At 49.3% G+C, this 21976-nt stretch overlaps 1 protein-coding gene, 5 non-coding genes and 1 pseudogene across 6 annotated transcripts; 2 read left to right on the forward strand and 5 right to left on the reverse strand.

Annotated features, from left to right (window-relative positions):
• Positions 1-2658: 2658 nt before the first annotated feature.
• On the reverse strand, positions 2659-2762 carry LOC118640460. Its single transcript, XR_004961380.1, has one exon. It is a non-coding gene; the product is annotated as a U6 spliceosomal RNA (small nuclear RNA).
• A 1538-nt stretch (positions 2763-4300) lies between these two features.
• Positions 4301-5720, forward strand: LOC118640284 (annotated as a pseudogene).
• A 1137-nt stretch (positions 5721-6857) lies between these two features.
• UBC (ubiquitin C) lies at positions 6858-9999 on the reverse strand. The gene is made up of 2 exons (XM_036276731.1): positions 9876-9999; positions 6858-8747 (listed from the first exon to the last, which is right to left on the reverse strand). Exon 2 carries the CDS (start codon positions 8737-8739, stop codon positions 7018-7020), a length of 1722 nt encoding a protein of 573 aa, XP_036132624.1. The 5' UTR covers positions 8740-8747; positions 9876-9999; the 3' UTR covers positions 6858-7017.
• Positions 10000-16525: 6526 nt separating this feature from the next.
• Positions 16526-16597, reverse strand: TRNAA-UGC. Its single transcript has one exon. It is a non-coding gene; the product is annotated as a tRNA-Ala (tRNA).
• A 3026-nt stretch (positions 16598-19623) lies between these two features.
• TRNAD-GUC lies at positions 19624-19695 on the reverse strand. Its single transcript has one exon. It is a non-coding gene; the product is annotated as a tRNA-Asp (tRNA).
• Positions 19696-19908: 213 nt separating this feature from the next.
• On the forward strand, positions 19909-19980 carry TRNAA-UGC. Its single transcript has one exon. It is a non-coding gene; the product is annotated as a tRNA-Ala (tRNA).
• Positions 19981-20390: 410 nt separating this feature from the next.
• On the reverse strand, positions 20391-20463 carry TRNAF-GAA. Its single transcript has one exon. It is a non-coding gene; the product is annotated as a tRNA-Phe (tRNA).
• Between the last annotated feature and the right edge of the window lie 1513 nt (positions 20464-21976).

Consider the following 21976-nt stretch of genomic DNA (forward strand, 5'->3'; position numbering starts at 1 on the left):
AGCCGGGACCAGGGATTGAACTTGCCCTTGATTAGGAATCAAACCTGAGACCCTTTGATGCAAGGGCCGATGCTCTAACAGCTGAGCTAAACCAGCCAAGGCAATATGTTCTCTTTTAATATAACCATCTCTGAGGAAGAGACAAATATGCACTAATCATTATTTCCTGTTGTGTGTGTGTGTGTGTGTGTGTGTGTGTATTTTTATTGATTCTGCTGCAGTTTCAACAGTAAAATGAACAAACATGTAACCCAATTTTGGCCAATGAGGGCAAGTTGGCTGACGGGACTTCTGGGAAAGATTTTTTACTCCTAATAAGAGTCACAGGAAAATGATGTTACCTTTCCCTCCTCTAGACATTTTGGGTCTGTGTGTGATGTCTGAAAACGCTCAGCCATCTTACTGACCACCTGAGGGAAAAAGACCACACAGCGCAGGCCAGAGCCCCAGAGCCCAGAGTGTCTTGGTATAAAAACAATGTATTTTCTTATGAGTTAGGCCAGTAGGTTAGTTTTCTGTTACTGGGAGCATCCTGATATAGTAGGGGCTCAATAAAGCTTTGATTAAATGGATACCTGCATTTGCTACAAATAAGATCACAAATAGTATCCAGTATAACTTATTTTCGAAAATAGATTGAGCTCACTTTTCCTCAATACAATTCTTCGATACTGGTTTGGTTAAAAACGATTTCACCCATTCAACGATAATAACACTTTTAAAACAGTGGTTCCCAACCCTGGCTGCACTTTAGATTCACAAGAAGAATATTTAAAAATGCTAATGCCTGGGCCTCTCTCCTCCAGACCAGGCATTTAAAATCTGTTGAAAGCCCCCCAGCCCCACTTTAGTCACGCTGGTCTCCTTTCTGTTTCTCAAATATGCCAAACTCTTTGCCGCCCCACCTTTTGCAAAGCTGCCTCCACTCATTCTTCAGGTCTCATGTAAACAGTCTTTTCCCAGAAGGCCTCTCCTGACCATCTGATCACAAGTAGGATCCTAACCCTCTCCCCTTCAATCTGATTATCCCTGCTATCATGTGCAATTATTGTGTAGTATCAAACACAGGAACAGTTATTTCATTTGAATAAAGAACTTCAATACAAAACAGAAAGAGCTGCGATTTCAGGGAAGACAGAATTTCCAGTCGGGACAGTCAAGGAAGACTGGGGAATCTTTGAATTAGGTCTTGACTATGGGTAGGATTTGAATTGTTGAGGGGGGCATGGTGGTATTTTAGAAAAAGGGAGCACCTTGAGTGAAGGAAGGAGTGCGAAACAGAAGGGAACATGTGGGGAAAGAAAGTGACCAGCAGATAAGGGCAGCAGGGAGAACATTCTGACAGGTTAGATTTGATGAGATACAGTAAGAAATGGAGGGTCTATGCTGAATACCAGCTACATTAGATGTTAGGAAGTCGTTCCAGTGAGGTGGAAACACGGAGGTGGCTGCAGGACTTGGCGGGGAGGGGAGTGAAAGGCATTTTATTGGTGAGTAAATAAGCCTCGGTTGGTAAGGAAAGGTCAGATACACAAAAACATAAATTACCTGGTCAATTACAACCGCTTGAGGGCGCTGCAGGCTTCCTGACTAAACTAGTCTGTCCCAGTTGCTCCCTCTTCTGGCAGAGATGAACACTGCAAACTAAAATGACATCTTGAATCAAAAGGCTCTTGCCAACCTGTAAACAACATACTTCTATGAAAGCCACATTTATAATAACTTGGTGAGGATTTTGTTGTACTTTCAGACAAAACATAGAAACACTACTTTAAATAACGACAAGCCACACATTTTTCTTCTGGTTTATCAAGGTTCACACAACTGCATCTACGTAAGTGAATCCTTACATAGTATTCATTCAAGTGTAAAACCAAACTTTCGGGTGCTTGCAATTTAAGTCATTCAACAAAACTGATCAAGTCTAGCTTCTCTGTTATTCAGCTCTACTGAGGATTCTTTGATGGCAGAAACCCTTCTCATTAATCACTATATCACTATAATTCCTGGCATGCTTGTATATTTGTTGGATGAAGGATCCTGTAAAATTTAGTAAATGTTCACTAGGGATTGTGTTGCCCTGGTGGCTGTCTTTGTTCTTGAGAAAATTACATAAAAGGTATTTTTCTGCCTGACCATTGAGGCTCAGTGGTTGAGCATCGACCCATGTACCAGGAGATCGCTGGTTCAGTTCCCTGTCAGGGGACATGCCCAGATTGTGAGCCAAATCTCTAGTGGGGGGCGGGGGAGGCATGCAGGGGATGGCCAATAGATGTTCTCTCTCATCGATGTTTCCGTCTCTCTCTCCCTCTCCCTTCCTGTCTCTCTAAAGTCAATAAAGAAAAAAATGGTAGTTTTCCTCTATACAAAATGAAAGGCTAGAACTGTCCAAACTATTGAAGATATAAAATTAAAAAGCAAGGTGCACTATGCCACCACTTGTGTGAGGGGGAACTGTTTGTATATGCATAGAAAAACTACAAAGTACACACTGGGTGGATGAGAGACAGGCTGGATGCCTTTTCATTACATCTTTTAAGCTTTTTACGTATCTAAAACACATGCAAGTATTACCTATTCAGAGAATTAAAAGAAAAAGATGGAACAATAAATAATCATTCATTAGTTACAAAAATAAGTTCTAAGTTTTTTTCTTTTTTATATATGGAATGCTTCACAAATTTGTGTGGCATCCTTGTGTGGGAGCCATGATATTCTCTTCATCATTCCAACTTTAGTATATGTGCTCCCCAAGAGAACACTAAGACAGATTACTTTTAATTATTCCCAAGAACATTATTAAATAGAAATCTTGTACTTACACTATCCTTTCAAAATAAGGATGTACCTTGCAGCAGCAGCATGACAGCAAAAACCTAGAAATGTTGGTAGACGAATTAAATACATCATAAGACATCCATACAATGAAATACTACCAAGAGTATTAACAAGAATGAAGTGATCTAGAGATGCTGGCTGAAAAAGATGTCCAGAACTAGCTTAAGAAAGAAAAGCTAATGGTGCCATGCAGTCTAATATTTGTGATGTTTGCTATGGTGGTAGACTTTGGTGAAATGCAAATAATGTGTAAAGCTAGTTTTTATGATTAAGGAATTAAATTTATTGAAAGTTCAAACAACATGTAGGAACATAAACAGAGTATCCTCTTTTCATGGACTAATAAAACAAAAGCTGAGAAACTATGTTGTGAATGGTCCTATTTGTGTGTATACATATATGTACATAATAAACACGGTGTATGTATTACACAGGGGGTAGTTTTAAAAATGCAACTTTAAGTAGTGGGGGATAAAAATGAGTGATTAGGAATTTAGATGGGTTATCTTTGATTTTATAACACACACACAACATATGTATACATTATAAATGGTGAGAAAAATATTCCTAACTCAAGTATTTTTCCTGGGAATGAGCTTGTATGCAACCCGTTCTACATCTGGTTTTTAATGTTTGCATTGATTTTTCTATTGGGATTAGCAAATTTCCTTTCACACTTGACAGAAAGCATTGTCATCTCAAGTGTTTAGTGAGCTCTCAGTTGAGCACCCTCACCCTGACACAGATTTATTAGATTAATGCTCTAGTGCTCCAATCCCAAGATCATTCCAGCTCTGGGGAAGACAGGCAGGGTCTCCATTTGTCTTAAGAGGCATGAGGCTGTAATGAGATGACCCAGTCCCACATTTTCTTTTCTTTTTTCGTCGTTATTGATTTTAGAGGAAGAAAGGAGAAATAGAAACATTGATGAGAGAGAACATCGACTGGCCACCTCCCATACACCCCTCTACTGGGGATTTGGCCTGCAATCTGTGCATGTGCCCTGACTGGGAATCAAACCGAAGACCTCTTGGTGCATGGGTCAACACTCAACCACTGAGCCACACTGGCCAGGCAAGGCCATTCATTCTTAATGAGCATCAAAACTACACTAAAACTTCCAGCAGTAACTGGAAGAGGTTATAGGATCCGGTGGAGTTTCTGGGTTTCTTGCAACATTGCTACTTGACTTGTATGTTGACTTGTAGTGAGTCATGGAAATTCATTGCACTACATATGTATTACATGCACCTGTATCAACATGGTGAAAAACCCACAATAATGGACTTGCCTACAATTTCTACATTTCTCAAAAGGCATTTTCTATAGTTATGATCTCCTTAAATTTATGACTTAAACCTGTTGACTTCACCCTCAGTACACCTTCAGCCGCCGTGCCATGTGGCTTTGGTATTCCTTGTTCTTGGTGGGCTGTGGGGGCTCTGTGCCATGACCGTTAGTCATGTCGGATTCTGTAAGTTATGGTCAGTCTGGGGGTGAGCAGCAATTATTCTTCTTATGGAAATCAGGGCAATCAAGGTTATGGACAAGCACAAGAAAGCTACTCGGGCTATGGGCAACTTACTGATTTTCTCATATGGACAGAATTATGGCAGCTACTCCAGTTATGGACAAAGCCAATCAGGTTATTCACAATCTTACAGTGGTTATGAGAGTCAAAAATAGAGCTCGTACAGTCAGCAGTCTTACAATAACCAGGGACAGCAAAACATGGAATCATCAGGAGGCCAAGGTGGAAGAGCGCCTTCATATGACCGAACTATGTTCAACAAGATTCATATGACCAGCAGTCAGCTTATGATCATCATCAAAGTTCATATTATGATCAGCAGCATGATTCCTATAATCAAAACCAGCAGTCCTACCACTCACAATGGGAAAATTACAGCCACCACACACAAGATGACTGACATGATGTGAGTAGGTATGGAGAAGGTAATAGAAAACATGGCGGGTCACGCCCTGGCTGGTTTGGCTCAGCGGTTAGAGCATCGACCTGTGGTCCGGAGGGTGGCAGCCACTTGATGTGTCCCTTTCACGTCGATGTTTCTCTCTCTTTCTCTCTTCCTCTCTCTCCCTCCCACTCTATCTGTGCAAAAAATGGGAAAAGTGTCCTCGGGTGAGGATAAATAAAAAAAAAAAGAAAAGAAAATATGGCGGGTCACAGGGAGGAGGTAGCGGGCACGGGGGATATAAGGATGGAAGAGTCCTGTGACAGGATCAAGTGGTGGTGACCGCAGTGGCTTCAAACATTTTGGTAGTCACAGGGATTATGGACCCAGACAAGATGCTGATTCAGAATCTGGTAACTCAGATAACAGCACAATCTTTGTGCAAGGATTTGGGGAGGGTGTGTCTACAGATCAAGTCAAGGAGTTCTTTAAACAGATAGGAATTACCAAGACAAACAAGACCAGAAAACCAATGATAAATCTGTACACAGACAAGGACACAGGGAAGCCAAAAGGGGAGGCGACAGTGTAGTTTGACGACCCTCTTTCAGCTAAGGCAGCCATTGCCTGGTTTGATAAGAATTTCATGGCTCAACATCATTCAAGTGTCCTTTGCCACCAGACCTGAATTTACGAGGAGAGATGGAGGTAGAGGTGGGCGGCTAGACCATGGTGGATAAGGAGGCCACGAGGCTTTCAGGGGAGAGGTGGAGACTCCAAAAGTGGGGACTGGGTTTGGTCATGTGGAAATACAAACTTTACTTGAAGGAATTCCTGCAATCAGTGCAATGAACCCAGACCAGAGGACTCTCATCCCTTAGATTTTCAGGGTAGAGGCTGCAGTGGAGAGAGGGGCTATAGACATCATGGGGGAAGAGGTGGAACCCAGGTGGCTATGGTGGAGACTGAAGTAGGGGTGACTGGAGATGAGTTGTGGCAGCTATGGAGACAGAGGTGGCTACAGAGGCAAAGTGGGACTACAGAAATCATCAGTGCAACCGGCCATACACTGATGACTGTTTTGAATGAAATTGCCACGCCAGTTTTACCTGCTGCTTTCCTCATGGCCTCTTCTTGGGTAAATTAAGTGACATTCAGAATTTCATTTGGGTGGGAGGACTGGGGCAGTTTTTCTTCTGTCGAAATTTTCCCCTTTAGTTTCCAACTTTCTCCTTTCTAACCCTTGAAGCTAAGTGTGTTGTAAAATATTGCCAAAATGTAAAGTGTTTTGTATTACTGCAATAAAGGCTGCTTGTTTTGTGGGAAGAAGAAACAAACACAAAACTGTTGACTTCAGTTATTTTACAATTAGCAGTGAAAACACGATTTCCTCTATACCATGGTACCCTAACTGGGGGGAATGGAAGAAAGTCTTCAGAGAAAATCTCAAATTCTTTAATGGGCCTAATTTCTGGGAAGCCCCACTATAAATTTCTGCAAATAAAGATCAAAGACTAATTGCTTCACCCACTACTAATAAAGTTATACACACAGAAATCCTGTATCTGTATTCACATGAAATACAGGAAAATTGACACTTGAGCAACTTTATTTCAATCAACAGCTTTCATTTTTTAACCACTCGCCCTTTACCAGAATTGAACTGACAACTCATTAGTCTGCAGATCAACCCACTAACCACTGAACCGTATCAGCCAGGGTGCAACTGTGATTTTAAATATAACTGGGTTTATCTCTACTGTATGTTCCCTTCAACCACCCCTTATCTTCTTGCTGGATTACTCCAGATACTTGCCCATTTTCAGGTCCCTACCACCATGCCCAAAGTCAGTATTTTGAGTCAGTACTGTTTACCAGTTTACCTACATTTAAGTGTACATATGGAAAACTGCAAACCTCAGATATGTCAACTATTTATTCTTCTCCATCCCCCAACAGTTATATATTAAGACCATCTTACACTGACATTACCTGCTCATTACCACAAAATCATGTTAGACTGCAGAACTTGATACCACACCCCACCCTAAATAAAAAGAATCTTACTTAACAATTGAAAGAAAAAACAAACCACTACTTGGGAATGCAACAACTTTATTGAAGGAAAGTGCAATTAAATTGGTTGAAAACTTAAAGGGGGGACACTTAAGACATCTCAAGTGCAGGACCAGGTGCAGAGGGGACTTTCTGGATGTTGTGGCCAGACTGAGTGTGCACCCATCTTCCAACTCTTTCCAAGCAAATATCAAACTCTGCTGGTCAGGAGGATGCCCGCTTTGCCTTGGATCTTGGCCTTGACATTCTCAATGGTGTCACTGGGCTCAACCTTGAGGGTGGTCTTACCCATCAAGGTCTTCACGAAGATCTGCATCCCACCTCTGAGGCGCAGGACCAGGTGCAGAGTGGACTCTTTCTGGATGTTGTAGTCGGACAGGGTGCGCCCATCTTCCAGCTGCTTGCCGGCAAAGATCAGCCTCTGCTGGTCAGGGGGGATGCCCTCTTTGTCTTGGATCTTGGCCTTGACGTTCTCGATGGTGTCACTGGGCTCGACCTCGAGCGTGATGGTCTTACCCGTCAAGGTCTTCACGAAGATCTGCATCCCACCTCTGAGGCGCAGGACCAGGTGCAGAGTGGACTCTTTCTGGATGTTGTAGTCGGACAGGGTGCGCCCATCTTCCAGCTGCTTGCCGGCAAAGATCAGCCTCTGCTGGTCAGGGGGGATGCCCTCTTTGTCTTGGATCTTGGCCTTGACGTTCTCGATGGTGTCACTGGGCTCGACCTCGAGCGTGATGGTCTTACCCGTCAAGGTCTTCACGAAGATCTGCATCCCACCCCTGAGGCGCAGGACCAGGTGCAGAGTGGACTCTTTCTGGATGTTGTAGTCGGACAGGGTGCGCCCATCTTCCAGCTGCTTGCCGGCAAAGATCAGCCTCTGCTGGTCTGGAGGGATGCCCTCTTTGTCTTGGATCTTGGCCTTGACGTTCTCGATGGTGTCACTGGGCTCGACCTCGAGGGTGATGGTCTTACCCGTCAAGGTCTTCACGAAGATCTGCATCCCACCCCTGAGGCGCAGGACCAGGTGCAGAGTGGACTCTTTCTGGATGTTGTAGTCGGACAGGGTGCGCCCATCTTCCAGCTGCTTGCCGGCAAAGATCAGCCTCTGCTGGTCAGGGGGGATGCCCTCTTTGTCTTGGATCTTGGCCTTGACGTTCTCGATGGTGTCACTGGGCTCGACCTCGAGGGTGATGGTCTTACCCGTCAAGGTCTTCACGAAGATCTGCATCCCACCCCTGAGGCGCAGGACCAGGTGCAGAGTGGACTCTTTCTGGATGTTGTAGTCGGACAGGGTGCGCCCATCTTCCAGCTGCTTGCCGGCAAAGATCAGCCTCTGCTGGTCAGGGGGGATGCCCTCTTTGTCTTGGATCTTGGCCTTGACGTTCTCGATGGTGTCACTGGGCTCGACCTCGAGCGTGATGGTCTTACCCGTCAAGGTCTTCACGAAGATCTGCATCCCACCCCTGAGGCGCAGGACCAGGTGCAGAGTGGACTCTTTCTGGATGTTGTAGTCGGACAGGGTGCGCCCATCTTCCAGCTGCTTGCCGGCAAAGATCAGCCTCTGCTGGTCAGGGGGGATGCCCTCTTTGTCTTGGATCTTGGCCTTGACGTTCTCGATGGTGTCACTGGGCTCGACCTCGAGCGTGATGGTCTTACCCGTCAAGGTCTTCACGAAGATCTGCATCCCACCTCTGAGGCGCAGGACCAGGTGCAGAGTGGACTCTTTCTGGATGTTGTAGTCGGACAGGGTGCGCCCATCTTCCAGCTGCTTGCCGGCAAAGATCAGCCTCTGCTGGTCAGGGGGGATGCCCTCTTTGTCTTGGATCTTGGCCTTGACGTTCTCGATGGTGTCACTGGGCTCGACCTCGAGCGTGATGGTCTTACCCGTCAAGGTCTTCACGAAGATCTGCATTGTGTATCCTAACAAAGATCAAACAAACAAAAAACTCCAAGTTTAGCAAGCAATTCATGTCAACACAATCCTAATGCTGGAAGTTAAATATCACTTTTTTTTTTCATCCTCACTGGAAGACACTTTTCTACATTTTATTCAGACAGGGAGGGAGAAAGAGAAACATCAAGGAAAAAAGGGACAGATCCAGCGGCTGCCTCCCGCACAACCCTGATCCAACCAGGGCTGGAGACAAACTGCAACCGAGGTACGTGCCCTTAGCTGGAACCGAACCCGGGTCTCTCTGGACCGTCCGCGGACGCTCTAGCGCTGAGCCAAACCGGCCAGGGCTAAATATCACTTTCTTTTGGTCAAACAACTAAGATAAAAATTTGTCTGACACACCTTGCAATGTAGCCACCGTGTATCGTAGAAAAGTACACCTGAACACCCGTATGACTTTATTAACCACTGTTATACCAAGACGCTAAAAAAAATAAGTAAATAAAATAAAGCTGCCTGGAACAAATCAAGTCCCTTCTTGACAAAGTCAAAAACCAAGCTCCAGGCACTTACGGGAGTAAAGCAGGGGAACCGGACCCAAGTCAGCTGCGGGCCTCACGTACTCCCCCCCGCTGTCCGTCCGTCCGCCCGCCCGTGGCAGTTCAGCACCGTGTAACCGCCCCAGGCCCAAACCCCGTGTCCCGCCGCCGACCGACACCGCCCGCCCCGGAAGGTGGCCCCGCCCTCCACTGTGAGCCCACAGAGGGTGACGTCAGGCGGCCGCTCGGCCGGCGCGCGCCTCCGCCCCCGCCGTGGGTGCAGGGCGGCTCTGCGCGCCCCCGGCCCGGTCAGGGCCCCCTCACGCCGCCGAAAAGGCGGCTTCGACCCAGTCGGCCCACCAAACACGTCACATTCGGTCCCCCACACACGGCCCAAACCCGTCCCACAGACACCGCGCTCGTCCCCCGCTTCCCGGGCCGCGGCCCCTCGCCCACCTCACGGGCCGCGGCGGAGCGGCCGGGCCGCCATCTTGCCGCGCTCCCCCCTCGGGCCCGGCTCGCGGGGCCGCGGCGACCGAGACCCCGGCGGGCTCCGCCCCGCCCCCACCCCGCGGGACGGCCGCGAGCCCCCGGCCGGCGGGCGCCCCTCCTCACCAGGTGACGGCGAAGGCTGCGCACGGAGAAGATCAGCAACTGAACCGCGGTCGGCACCAGACTGCCTGCGCCGCGCCCGGCGCCGCCTTATATAGCGGCCGGCGGTGCTGCGCCCGGATCCCTCCGCGGAAGCGCCGAGAAGGGACTACTTTCCCCGGCCCTCCGGCTCTCTGGGGCGACACCCGGTTGCGCAGTGTCTTCGGGACCCCCCCGAAGTGTGGTGCGGTGGGTGCAGGCTGCGGCTTCGGGGTGACTCTGGCGGGCGGGGGGCCGACGCCCCGCGGGCAGGGCGGAGGGATCGGCGCGTCGGCTGCGCGCTGCGGCCGCGGACGTGGCCGGCGCTCACTCGGCGGGGGAGGGGCCGCGGCGGCCGCGAAAACCCGGCGCGGAGTCCGCGGCGCCCGGAGCGGGCGGCCACCCCGCGCCCCCGCCTGCCGGCCCGGCGCCCCGTCCGCTCGACCCCAACGGTCCCCGCGGTCCTCGGAGCGCGCCCTCGGCGGGCGGGGGTCGGGCCCAGCGCCTCGCGCGGAGTCGGGGTCCCGCTCTCCTCCCGGGCGCCCCGCCCGCCCCTCCCCCCGCGAGACGGAGGGTCTTTATTTCAGGGTCCCGTTTACATGGATGACAGTGCCGGTGTTCCCCTGAACGCCTGTGCCCCCCGGCCCGTCGCGAGGGCCCCCCAGGCCCAGCCCCACCCCCGCCGCGGCTCGGGGCGGCGCCCATCCCCCCAGCGGGCACCGCGACAAGGCGGATGACTCGGCAGTTCCCGGCCCGCGCGGGCGCACGCGCGCCTCGGGGCCTCGGGCCAGGGTTCGCCGAGCGCGCAAACCCAGCTTCGGTGGGGACCAGGGTGCGACCCCACCGCTCAGTGGGCACGTCGAGTGCGCCTGGAAGCGGGCCCCGCTGGAACTTTCTAGATTGTTCTCGACTCTTCCTGCGGGCCCTGCGCGGCCTTGGGGTGGGAACCCCGGTCCTCGATTGCAACGCAAGTCTGGGCGTTTCGGCCGGGCCGTGTGTCCCCGAGCTCAGCCATGACACCCCTTGAAGCCCGGGGTCTTCAAAAGACACTGGCGGACTCAGCTCTGTATGTTTTTAAGGGGGAAACTTTGTTTAATGCCCCAAATATGAAATTTAACCCTACAGGGAAATCCCACGTGGGTAAAAGGAGAAAAAACATCACCAGCTGGGTCGCTTTCATTTTTACGATGACCTATTTTAAGTGTTTTAAAATATATGTACATGGTGAACATTTAAAACAGGTTTTTAAAAAAGTTCACAGTTGAAAGTCCCCGTCATGCCCTTAATATCCCAGTCACAGTTCCTTCTGGATTTTTCTAGAAAAAAAATTTTATTGCTAAGAATGGGGGAGGGGGCATTTTCATGTCTTCCTTCTGGATTCTTCTAGAAAAAATATGTCTATTCCTAAAAATGGGGGAAGGAGTCATTTTCATTTCTCCCTTCTGGATTCTTCTAGAAAATATTTCTATTCCTAAGAATGGGGAAGGGGTCATTTTCATTTCTTCCTTCTGGATTCTTCTAGAAAAAAAAAAGCCTATTCCTAAAAATGGGGAGGAGGGAGTTATTTTCATTTCTACTCTCTAAGGCCTTCAAGAATAAAAGTTTTTAAAGAGGTAGCAATGAAATTACTAACCCTGGGCCTGTTCCCCAAGCAACTAAAAAAATGTTGCTACCAGGAAAAGACTATGTTCCTTGTTTAAATTGTGAACATTATACTATTTAAACATACTTAAAAAGTGTATCCAACCAAAACAAAACTCTGTATTTTCTTTGGCAACTGACTATGTTTGTATTTATGAAAAAGGACTGGGCAGTTCAAAATAGACTATACCCTCTTGTTTTTAACATTTTTTCCGAAGAGAATGAACCCACTACTGGGAAATTAAAGTGAAGCAGATGTCATTTTTCAGGTTGGCAGGAGACCCCAGTGACATCCGATACAGATTTCCGTAAAGAATATTTCTCTCTAAATTTCTGGAAAGAGGTTTTAAAGGAACAAAGCGTTGTGGCGCTTTGTAAAGTGAGTTCTCCCTGAATTTCGGGGAGACGTCAGAAGCTCTTAGAGGAACAGAAAAGGGGGGAGTTCTCACTGAGGTGACCCGGCCTGGTTCCACACCGCACCCTGTTGACTTCTGGCTGCTGTTTTGCTGCCGGCCTCGTGACGAATGTCTACAGGCTGAGTCAGGAGCCCTGTGACTGAGCTCTTTCCAGAGAAAAACAGCCCCGATGTTAAAGGCGGGGAGGGAGGAGGGAGACAGGCTCAGAGGGTGGGGAGCGGGCCCAGGGTTATCTCCAAAGAGAAAACAACATTCTTAGGAGTTGGAGCAAACACCGATGTTGTCTCCAAAAAAAAAAAAAAAAAAAAATTCTGAAATACCCCTGCCTGCCCCAACTGAAGTCCAGCGGGGGTTTGTTTCAGTGAGTAGGTGTTTCTCAGAAGGTGGTTCTCAATCTGAGTGATTTGGTCCCTCAGACAGATACTATTTTGGGGTGGGGGTGGGGGGAGTGAGGAGCCTAGGGACTGGCACTACAGCTAGTGGTAGAGGCCAGGGATGCTGCTAACCTCTGGACTAGGGTCAGTCCCCTACCACACAGTCACCTGGCTCCAAAGGTCAAGAATGCCGAGGTTCAGAAACCTTGGTCAACAGAGGATGTTTGTTGTCTTTGTTGTGGCAACTGTTTCTCTGTTTGTTGGGACGAGCTGCCAAAGTCCAGATGTCCCACTGGGTCTCAGGAATCAGGTGTCAGGCTGTGCCCCTAACCCTCCAATCCCCTGACCTAGAATGCCTGTGCTGGAATGTGCCAGAAGCTGGATGAGTCACCGGATCCATTTTCAGTTCCTTCCTCCCCCAGATCCGTCCTTTGCAGGCGGCCCAGGAGAAATTGCTTCGGAGCTGCCACCAATGGGAGCGTGACAGAAGCCCAGCAACACGGTCCGATTGGCGGGCACGCTGGGCACAAGTTGTGCTGAGCTCACAAAGGGCCTGGGTGTTGGGCTGGTGGGGTGGGGGAGGGCAGACATTGGACTGGTGCCTATTTGTCTGCTTTTCTTCCTTCCCGTCACCCCCAAGGGTTCAGTTCCCTTGAAGGTTACAGCCTTGTATGGGCCTCAGAACTGAGCGACGTGAAAATGCCCGAGAACACAATGACTGGCAAACGTTTTCCCCCAGAGAGCTGGATGGGAGAGGTTTGCCTTGTTCGGTCGTTGGTTATATAACCGTAAAAGGTAGTCAGGGGGATCTGCAGCTTAGGGGGGAAACAAACCCACAGCAGTCCCAGGGACTCTGTTCCTTTTCCTGTTTACATGTGTGCATTTGCCTCGAAGCAGAACACAACTGCTCCAGCTGAGAAAGAACCAGTTTCATCCCCTCACTTACATCCCCTCACTTATTGGGGCTTTTATTTATCTATTTTTTATTCTCGCCGGAGGGCATTTTTTTCCATTTTTTGTTCAGATAGAGTGGGAGGGAGAGAGAGAGAAACATCGATGTGAAAGGGACACATCGAGTGGTTGCTGCCCACACGACCCAACCAGGCCCGCCCGCATGACACAACCAGGCCTGGGGACAAACTGCAACCAAGGTACGTGCCCTTAGCAGGAACCTAACCCGGGTCTCTCTGGACCTCAGCGACGCTCTAACCGCTGAGCCAAACTGGCCAGGGCGTTATTGGGGCTTTTAAGTTTTGTTTCTCTTTATTGATTTTACAGAGAGAGTGGGAGAGAGAGAGAAACATCAGTGAGAACATCAATTGGCCGCCTCCTGCACACCCCCCACTGGGGATCTGGCTCACAGCCTGGGCATGTGCCCTGACCAGGAACTGAACTTGCAACCTCTTGGTGCATGGGTCAAAGCTCAACCACTGAGCCACACCGGCCAGGCTATTGGGCTTTTAAAAAAAATTGTTGCAAAATACACATAACAAAATGTACCATCTTAACCAATTTTAAGTGTACAGCTCAGTAGTAGTGTTGAGTGTATTGTAGGGGAGTTCTTAGAGATCTTTGTAGTGAAAGAGAATAACAATGCAAAACCCCAGAAGTTTATGAACTTCATACAGTGTACTTGGGAGATACCCTGGGGGAAAGGAGTAGTAACTCAAAGAGGTGGCTTTATGTTTTAGGCTTAAATACCACAGGGACAAGAGGAGAGGGATACAGCCTCTTAGGAGAGAGGAAATGCAAGTGGGAGAATAGAATAGCTGGGAGATATGATAGTTTGTGACCCCGTTTGGTGCCTACTCCTAATCTCCCTCCTGTGACAAGAGTCTGTCTTCCCTGGTTGGTGAAACTCCCAGGAGGGGACCTATGACCTCTCGGTTCCCTTTGGAGGCTCTGTCATTAGGCAGATAAAGGGATTCGATTCAATAAAAGATTCTCCTTGCATTTCCTGTTTTTCAAGTGCTTTCGGCCCAAAATAGTATTGAAGTGGCATATTTTGGGGTAACATATTCTGCTACCTTTCTTTCTTTCTTTCTTTCTTTTTCTTTTTTTTTTTTATCCTCACCTGAGGACATTTTTCCCTTTTTTGTTTAGATAGAGTGGGAGGGAGGGAGGGAGGGAGGGAGAGAGAGAAACATCGACGCAAAAGGGACACATCGAGTGGCTGCCACCCACACAACCCAACCAGGACCAGGGACAAACTGCAACCGAGGTACATGCCCTTAGTGGGAACCGAACCCGGGTCTCTCTGGACCACAGGCCGACGCTCTAACCACTGAGCAAAACTGGCCAGGGTATAGTATATTCTGCTACCTTTCAGCATTCACATTGTTACGCAACCGTCACTACCATCCATCTCCACAATTACTTTCATCTTGCTAAACTGGAACTCTGTACCCAGTAAACAACTCTCCATTGCCCCATCCTCCCGGCCCATGGCAACCACCTTCCTACTCTCTGTCTCTGTGAATTTGACTACTCTGGGTGTCAGGGTTTGGCCGGTGATGCGGGCTTGTGGAAGAATTCACTACTAAGAGATAAGAGAGGAAGTTTATTTTATTTTCCCATAGGAGAGAGAGGACCCAGCATTGACAGGCAATACAAGGGCTGGGAAGAAAGAGTTGCTCTTTTATTTGGGGGCTTTAGGGAGTGAACAGCAGTTGGGACAGGGAGGGGGATTGCGTTGAAGTTGACAGATGCCCAGAGGCCAGGGTGGGGGGTGGGGGTCTTGTCTTGAGAAGTTACAGTTTGCTTTCCGGAGGCGGTCTTGCAGATGTCCTAAGGAGCTGTCCTCAGCATCTTCTCTGGCCTGCAAAATACACTTAGAGCAAAGAAAGGGACAGAGTGTGAAAGGGGCTACAAAGAGTCCGAGAAAGGGAATCTTGTGTGAAGAGGGGTGGGAGAAGGGAACTTTCTGTTCACCAGAGACTCTTCGGGGCAATTATTCTGGAGGTGTTCAGACAGCAGGGAGGAGGGGATGGAAGAGGGTAGCCTTGAGTGTCTGATCTGGTCCTGCTGTTCTCTTTGAACAGAGGAGGGTTTGAGTCTCAGGAGCCAACAATCTCAGGGTTTAATTACCATGTGCTTTTCATAAATTGTGGAAAAATCATAACACAAAAGAAAGGACTGTTTTCTTACACTAGGTACCTCATGTAATGGGCTTTAATTTTTAAAAAAATGTACAATAAAATGTTATTGTTTAAAAATGTTTATTTCAAAGATTCACAACTTTTCTAGGAAGCTCCATTTCCCAATATAAGCTTTATGTTATTTTTTCCTTAGGGCATTTTTTCTTGGTCACTGTGCTGTTAGAAAGATTTAGTTATAAGATACAGAATGAAACAGAAGCATGTCATTAGCTTCGTGGTAGGCCTCATAGGTTTAGAAATAGCGACAACGCTTGTTTTCCTCTCTCTGACAACCTTTTTAACATTTAGGGAGAAGGAACCTTCACGGAAGCTCACTGCACACAGGAGCTGCCCCCACTCCTCCACCCCCACCTGCTGAGTCAGTCCAGGGATTTCAGTTTCATTCCGAAATGAAGGCTTTGCAAAGAGTCTCTCCAGATCTAAGATGATTTAAAACATGAGGTGAAGTGACATGAGGCAGATCAATGGATGAGGATCCATGATTACTACAAAGAGCTGAACTCACAGGATGCCACGGGACCCCTTCTTTCAATAAAACGTAGCTGTTATTTTTACCCCTTGCTGATGAAGCAGGGAGCAAAACCAGGCCTGCTAGGAATGCTAGTTTCTTTTTGGGTGGCGCCCTCTGAAATGGTCGTTTGTGACAGCACGAAGGGCAAGGCCAGCGCACGCAGACGCTCAGACCTTTGACTTACACGCTGGCCGCTGGCCGTGTGATCGCCAGGAATGAGTCACCAGCCCTCCAGGCCTTCGACTGCAGTCACAATGCCAGGAGAGGCACCGTGACTCCCCTGTTGATCGTCCTGCTCAGTTTTGCTGTGGTTTCAATCGTCACCTCTGGTTTTGCCTCCTTTACTTCTGCGAATTGCTCGTTTGCCTCTTCTTGTAAAAGTGCATTTGGAATGTCACAGACCTCGGGAAGGACAGGGCAGACTACTGTGAAAACCCCACCTGCAAGTAGTGACGGAAGGAACTACACTCGTTATAATCGCATCTGTGGCGCTTTAATGAGGAGCAGGGCAGAAAGAATGGGGGTAAAAATGTAGTGGAGATGCCGGGGATCGAACCCGGGGCCTCATACATGCAAAGCATGCGCTCTACCACTGAGCTACATCCCCCACCTCTGCTGCTTTATTTTCTGAGATTCTTTGCTAGACTCTATTTTAAGAATATGTTTTTTTTCTAAATAAATTTTGTTTGTTTATTAAAATTTTGCACCTTTAAATGACTATTGCCCTGGCCAGGTAGCTCAGTTAGGTGGAGCATCTCCAGATACACCAAGGTTGCAGGTTCGATCCCTGGTCAGGGTACCGACAAGAAACAACCAGTGTATGCATAAATAAGTGGAACCACAACTCTATGTTTCTCTCCCTCTGTCTCTCTCTCCCTTCCTCTCTGTGAAATAAATAATTAATTAAAAAGAATAAAATAAATGTGTGTTAAGGTTTAGAAAATGCAAACCAAAATATATCATTTGTTTCTCCCAAATAGGCCTGTGTTTTATAACCCTAAGCCGCAATGCTAGCTAATACTGGAACCAACAACAGGGAAGGAGACCTATTCTTTTCTGTATGTTTTTGGTGGAGGTGCTGGGAATGAATCCCTTTTTAAAGTAAAGTTATTAGGGTAATGTTGGTTAATCACATTATATACATTAAGGTGTACAACTTTATAATACCACCTCTGAGTACTCTCTTGTGTGCTCACCGCTGGAAGTCCAGTCCCCTCAGTCACCATACACTTGGCTGGCTTCCCCCACCCACCCTGCCCCCTTCCCTTCCGTAATCACCATTCTGTTGGAAACAGACCTACTCTTGAATGTTGCTCCTCACAAACAGAAAATAAGAGAATGAAATGAAAAAATTTGTTTCCAATAAAAAATAGGCATAGCCCTGGCCGGTTTGGCTCAGCGGTTGGAGCGTTGGCCTGTGGACCAGAGAGTCTCGAGTTCGGTTCCTGCTAGGGGCACGTACCAAAAATAATAATGATAATAATAAATAAATAAATTTTAAAAAGTAAAAAACGGGCATTGACCTGATTGTACTTCCACCCAGAAATCTCTGGTCTCTTAAAACCATTCCAACCTCAGCGACTTTGAAATCTGCACATCTGCTTGAAGCCTTTTTCCTTCCTCCCCAAATAACTTTTCTGAATAAAAAATAAGCACACTGAAAAGCAACAGATCCAGCTCCCAGAATCATGGCTGAAACTCGGAGGAAGCCCTTCGCAGCAGCCCACTGGAAAGAGCCTCCCTCTGTCAGTGGGCCCGTCTCCCTTGCAGGCTGCCTACACAGCACACCAGGCGACAGAAGTCACAATGTGCAGTTTCTTCCGGGTCATCAAGGTGCCACTCAGTGTTGAAGGAATGGGTGGAGGGGCAAGGAGAGGGCAGAAAAGCCAGGCTACACCTCCTCCCGGGACCGCTGGAGATTTCTAGGCAGGAAATAGGTTTCTTACCAGGATGGGGAGCACCTCCCAAAATGTCCTGCCGCCTTGGGCCCAGTGAGCTCCCTCCCAGCCTGCGACGCCTGAAATTTTGCAGCTGAAGGCCTAAGGGAGCTGGTGCACAGGACACCGGACCCAGCAGCGGGGATTTTATCGCACCTCCCAGGCCTTCCTCGTAAAAGGGAGGTTTGACTAGTACCCACGTCCTGGGTGGTGGTGACCTCTGAACAAATGACATAGACAGTCTAGAACAATGCCTGGTGCAGGGTGTGCGCTCTGAAACTGAGTTCCTAGTACTGTGATGCTGTTGCTCTATGAACTCGGGTGAACGGCTGCTACTTCGGGCTTTCACCCCAGGTGTGAGCTGCTGCTCGCTGGTGCTCTTTAGGGGAAACGGACGAACAAGGGCTTGGGGCGAGGCGTGGAATGGGGCTCCTGGGTAAGCCATCTGCTGGCCTTATTCCTCCAGCTCAAGGGGGCGCCAAGAGAGAGACTTGGCCAGGACGGAAGGATGGTGCCATAGGGACTGTACTTTGGACATGGTTTGGGAGGAGTTGAGGCAGTTGTCTTCAATCTGGTTCTCTTGCCAGATTGCTGTGCTCAAAACAAACTCAATTTTGTTTCCTCTCTGCATAGAACTCTTAGAATCCAATCCTTTTTCCACAGTCTGGCCTGTAAGGCCGTGCTGGGATCTGGCCTCTGTCAATCCTGTGAACATCACCCCTTAATCCTCTCCTTCCTCAGGGCACACCCAGCACACCTGCTTCCTGGCAATCCTCAGGTAGGCCAGGTTCCTCCTTACCTCAGGGCCTTTGCACATGCCCTTCCCTCTGCCAAGAAGCTGTTCCCCAGATCTTCTCATGATTTACTCCTTCTATTGTCCAGGTCCTCAGAAAGGCCTTCCTGGTCACCTCTCCAAAGGGGCCTACGAATCTCTGTCCCTGTCACACCCCTCGGATGTGTTTTGTTTTTCTTCATAGCATTTCTCACACTTGAAACTGTGTCCCTCACTGGCTCATAAGCTCAAGAGGGCCAGGTCTTGTCATCTTATTTCCTGCTGGCTGCCCAGTGTGGCACATAATAAGTTCTCAGCAAACATCTGTGAATGAATGTGAAAAAAGAAATGAAGAAACAAACGAATGAAAGAGTAAGAGACTGGGAAGGATGGTAGGTATATTCAGGAAGCTGAATCTGTGACTGAGTTAAGACTAGAAAACCCTGCCCTTGAGAATCACCCCACCTCCTGTCTCAGATCCATGAGCAGTTTCTGAGGGCCAAGCTCTGGGCCAGAGGAAGACACACCAGACCGAGTGCCTGCAGCAGAACAGCAAGTATGGCCTCAGAGGTGGCCAGTCTCGCTCTGGGAAGCCATTATGTAAAGCAAACCCTCTGCAGTAGCGCTGTGGGCGTGCAGGAAGGGGAAAACAGCCCCAGTGCCAGAACGTTTGGTTGTCCTGCAACCCTGTGACACTAGGAACCTGAGCAAGAGTGGAACCTAAGAACAGGAAGAAAACCCAGTGACTCGAAGGTGCTTGACAGTCAGGTTTACTTGGGCAGGAAAGAGTCAGGAATTTCTATGAAAGTTAAAGAATTTGATTTGTAATAAAGAAAGAAACAGATAAAACGAAAGAAGAGAAAGCATTCAATCTGTTTAAAGGCGAAAAAAAAAAATACAGAGAAACGATAAAAACACTGCAGCCTCCCCGTCGGGGAATCGAACCCCGGTCTCCCGCGTGACAGGCGGGGATACTCACCACTATACTAACGAGGACGAGCCCTGCCGGGGCTCCTCCTGATTAGTCCATATAGAAATACTGTTGCCTCCCTGCTCCTGGCCGCCCCCCAGCGCAGTGCGGGGCGGCGGGCCTCGCTGCAGGCCGAGCGACCTGCTGGAGTCTATGGGGCGCTGAGCACCCAGAAAGGAAGAAACAGGTGCAAGAGGAGAAAAGGTGCCTCTTCCCCAACGCACAGGCCGCGGAGGGCGGGGGATGTAGCTCAGTGGTAGAGCGCATGCTTTGCATGTATGAGGCCCCGGGTTCAATCCCCGGCATCTCCACCCTGCGGTTCTATCGGGAATTTTTTTAAAAAAAATCTCTTCTTCAAGTCTTTAGTTATGAAGGTGCCCCAAAGGTTTACGGGATGTCTCTTTTCCTACAACACTAAGTTCTTGATCTAGCTGCGAGCGGAAATGAGCAAACAGAAAGCACAAATGAAGGAACACACCTGCAACGGATTGATCAGCGCTTAGAAAAATGAAAGACGTCGAGTCGAGGGAGCACTCGCTCTGGGGGGCCTTCCCCAGGTGGGGTAACCTGCAGAAAGCCTCCATGCGCTCTGGCTCCCGGGCGAGGCCGCGCAGAGCTGTTTCCAGCAAAGAAAGTAAATCCCTCCTCTCGGTGCAGGGAAAAGGAGCCTGTCTACTCTCCGTTTCCACCGCCCTTTGGGGGAAGGAAAAATAAGGAGAGCTGCCGAAACCCGGGATCGAACCAGGGACCTTTAGATCTTCAGTCTAACGCTCTCCCAACTGAGCTATTTCGGCTGCTGCGTGCAGAGGCGCCTCCCTTTCGCCCCATGGTTCGCTTGGCGGCTCTGCGTCATCCATGCTGTGATCCGGGCGGGAGACCCAGTCGGCCAGAACCCCACCCCCACCCCGGCCGGGCTCGCGCCGGGCCCGGGGCACCACGCCCCTTCTCGTCCTCCAAGGCCACCGCCTCCAAGAAGCCTTCATTGATTACACCTCCCACCACGACCCCAGCACCTTATGGTTTCTTGTTAGCTTGGGCATTGTTTTCCTTGCCAACAGGCTCTGTCTCCCCAGCTAGAGTGACGAACCCGGGCGGAAGCCATGTGTCTGGGGCACTGCTGTATCCCTCAGGGCCTAGGACGGTGCCTGGAACATGACGCGTGCTCAGTAAATACTTGTGCATTAATACATGAACGAATGAATGGGGGATTCCCCCCTGGGACAGAGCTCCATCTTCTCAAGCTCCCTTCTTCTTCTTCCTTTTTTATTTTATTTTATTAATTAATTTTTGTTACAGATGTTTCTCCTTTTCCCCTCATTGACACCCTCCTCCCCATACCCCCACCCCCAAGCTCCCTTCTTCTGCAAAGAAACTAGGTCACCCTGGGGTGCAGCTCGCCAAGCAGCCCAAGCGTGTGGGATGACACACAGGCCAGAATGTGGCTTTCCTGGGGCCAGATCCGGCTTCACCGCCCGGCCACACCTGTGGCCCGGCTCAGCGTCCAGGCATCAAGAAGCCGACAGCTCAGCGTCCCGGTGCGGCCCTCCCTGCCTCCCTCCCCCCCCTCTGGGAAGTGGGTGGGTGGGGAGTGCTGTCTGGGGAGGATGAACCAGTGGGGAGGTCCCCCCTGTTGTGAAGTCATTTGATAAGTGCTTGCCCAGCGCCTGCTGACCCTGTGGCTCATCTGCAAATACAGTAACGAGATAGTTCAGGGTAATAGTTATGCTAAGAAGCAAAATTAGCTGCGGTGATGGGATGGGACCCCTGCGAGGTGGCAGTAGGACAGGTGGGGAGCCGAGAAGACCTGGGGAATGACGAGCCAGCTGTTCCGAACCGACAAAGAGGCTCTGGGACAGGAGGGGCCGCTGAAGCAAGGGCCCTGGGGCTGGAGAGGTTGGCTGGTTGGAGGAACCGAGACGGCCTGGCCAGGTGAAGAGGGTGAGGGGCAGAGGGTGACGGCAAGGTCAAAAACGGGGGCAGATGTTAGGAAAAAACAACAACAAAACACGGGGGCAAAGGCCAGGTCTTGCCAACCTTGAGGGTGCGGTGTTTGGATCATCTTCCGATTGCATGTGGGAAGTATGGTCTTGGGGGACATAGGTCGTCTGGGTGTGTTGTCCACTCCTGTCACAAGTCAGTCGTCCCCGGGGAGGGGGGGTGTGACAGCTGAGTTCCTTCCCGGCCTCTGGCATTAGGAAGGTGAGGGGAATTCAGTGAAAGTCTCTGTTTTGCAAGCGCCTTCAGCTCCAAGACATCGACACACCAAAGGGGCATCTCCTGAACCCCTCCAGGAGCCGAGGGGGCCGG

The sequence above is a fragment of the Molossus molossus genome, unplaced genomic scaffold, assembly GCF_014108415.1.
Source record: "Molossus molossus isolate mMolMol1 unplaced genomic scaffold, mMolMol1.p scaffold_m16_p_22, whole genome shotgun sequence".
Taxonomy (NCBI): domain Eukaryota; kingdom Metazoa; phylum Chordata; class Mammalia; order Chiroptera; family Molossidae; genus Molossus; species Molossus molossus.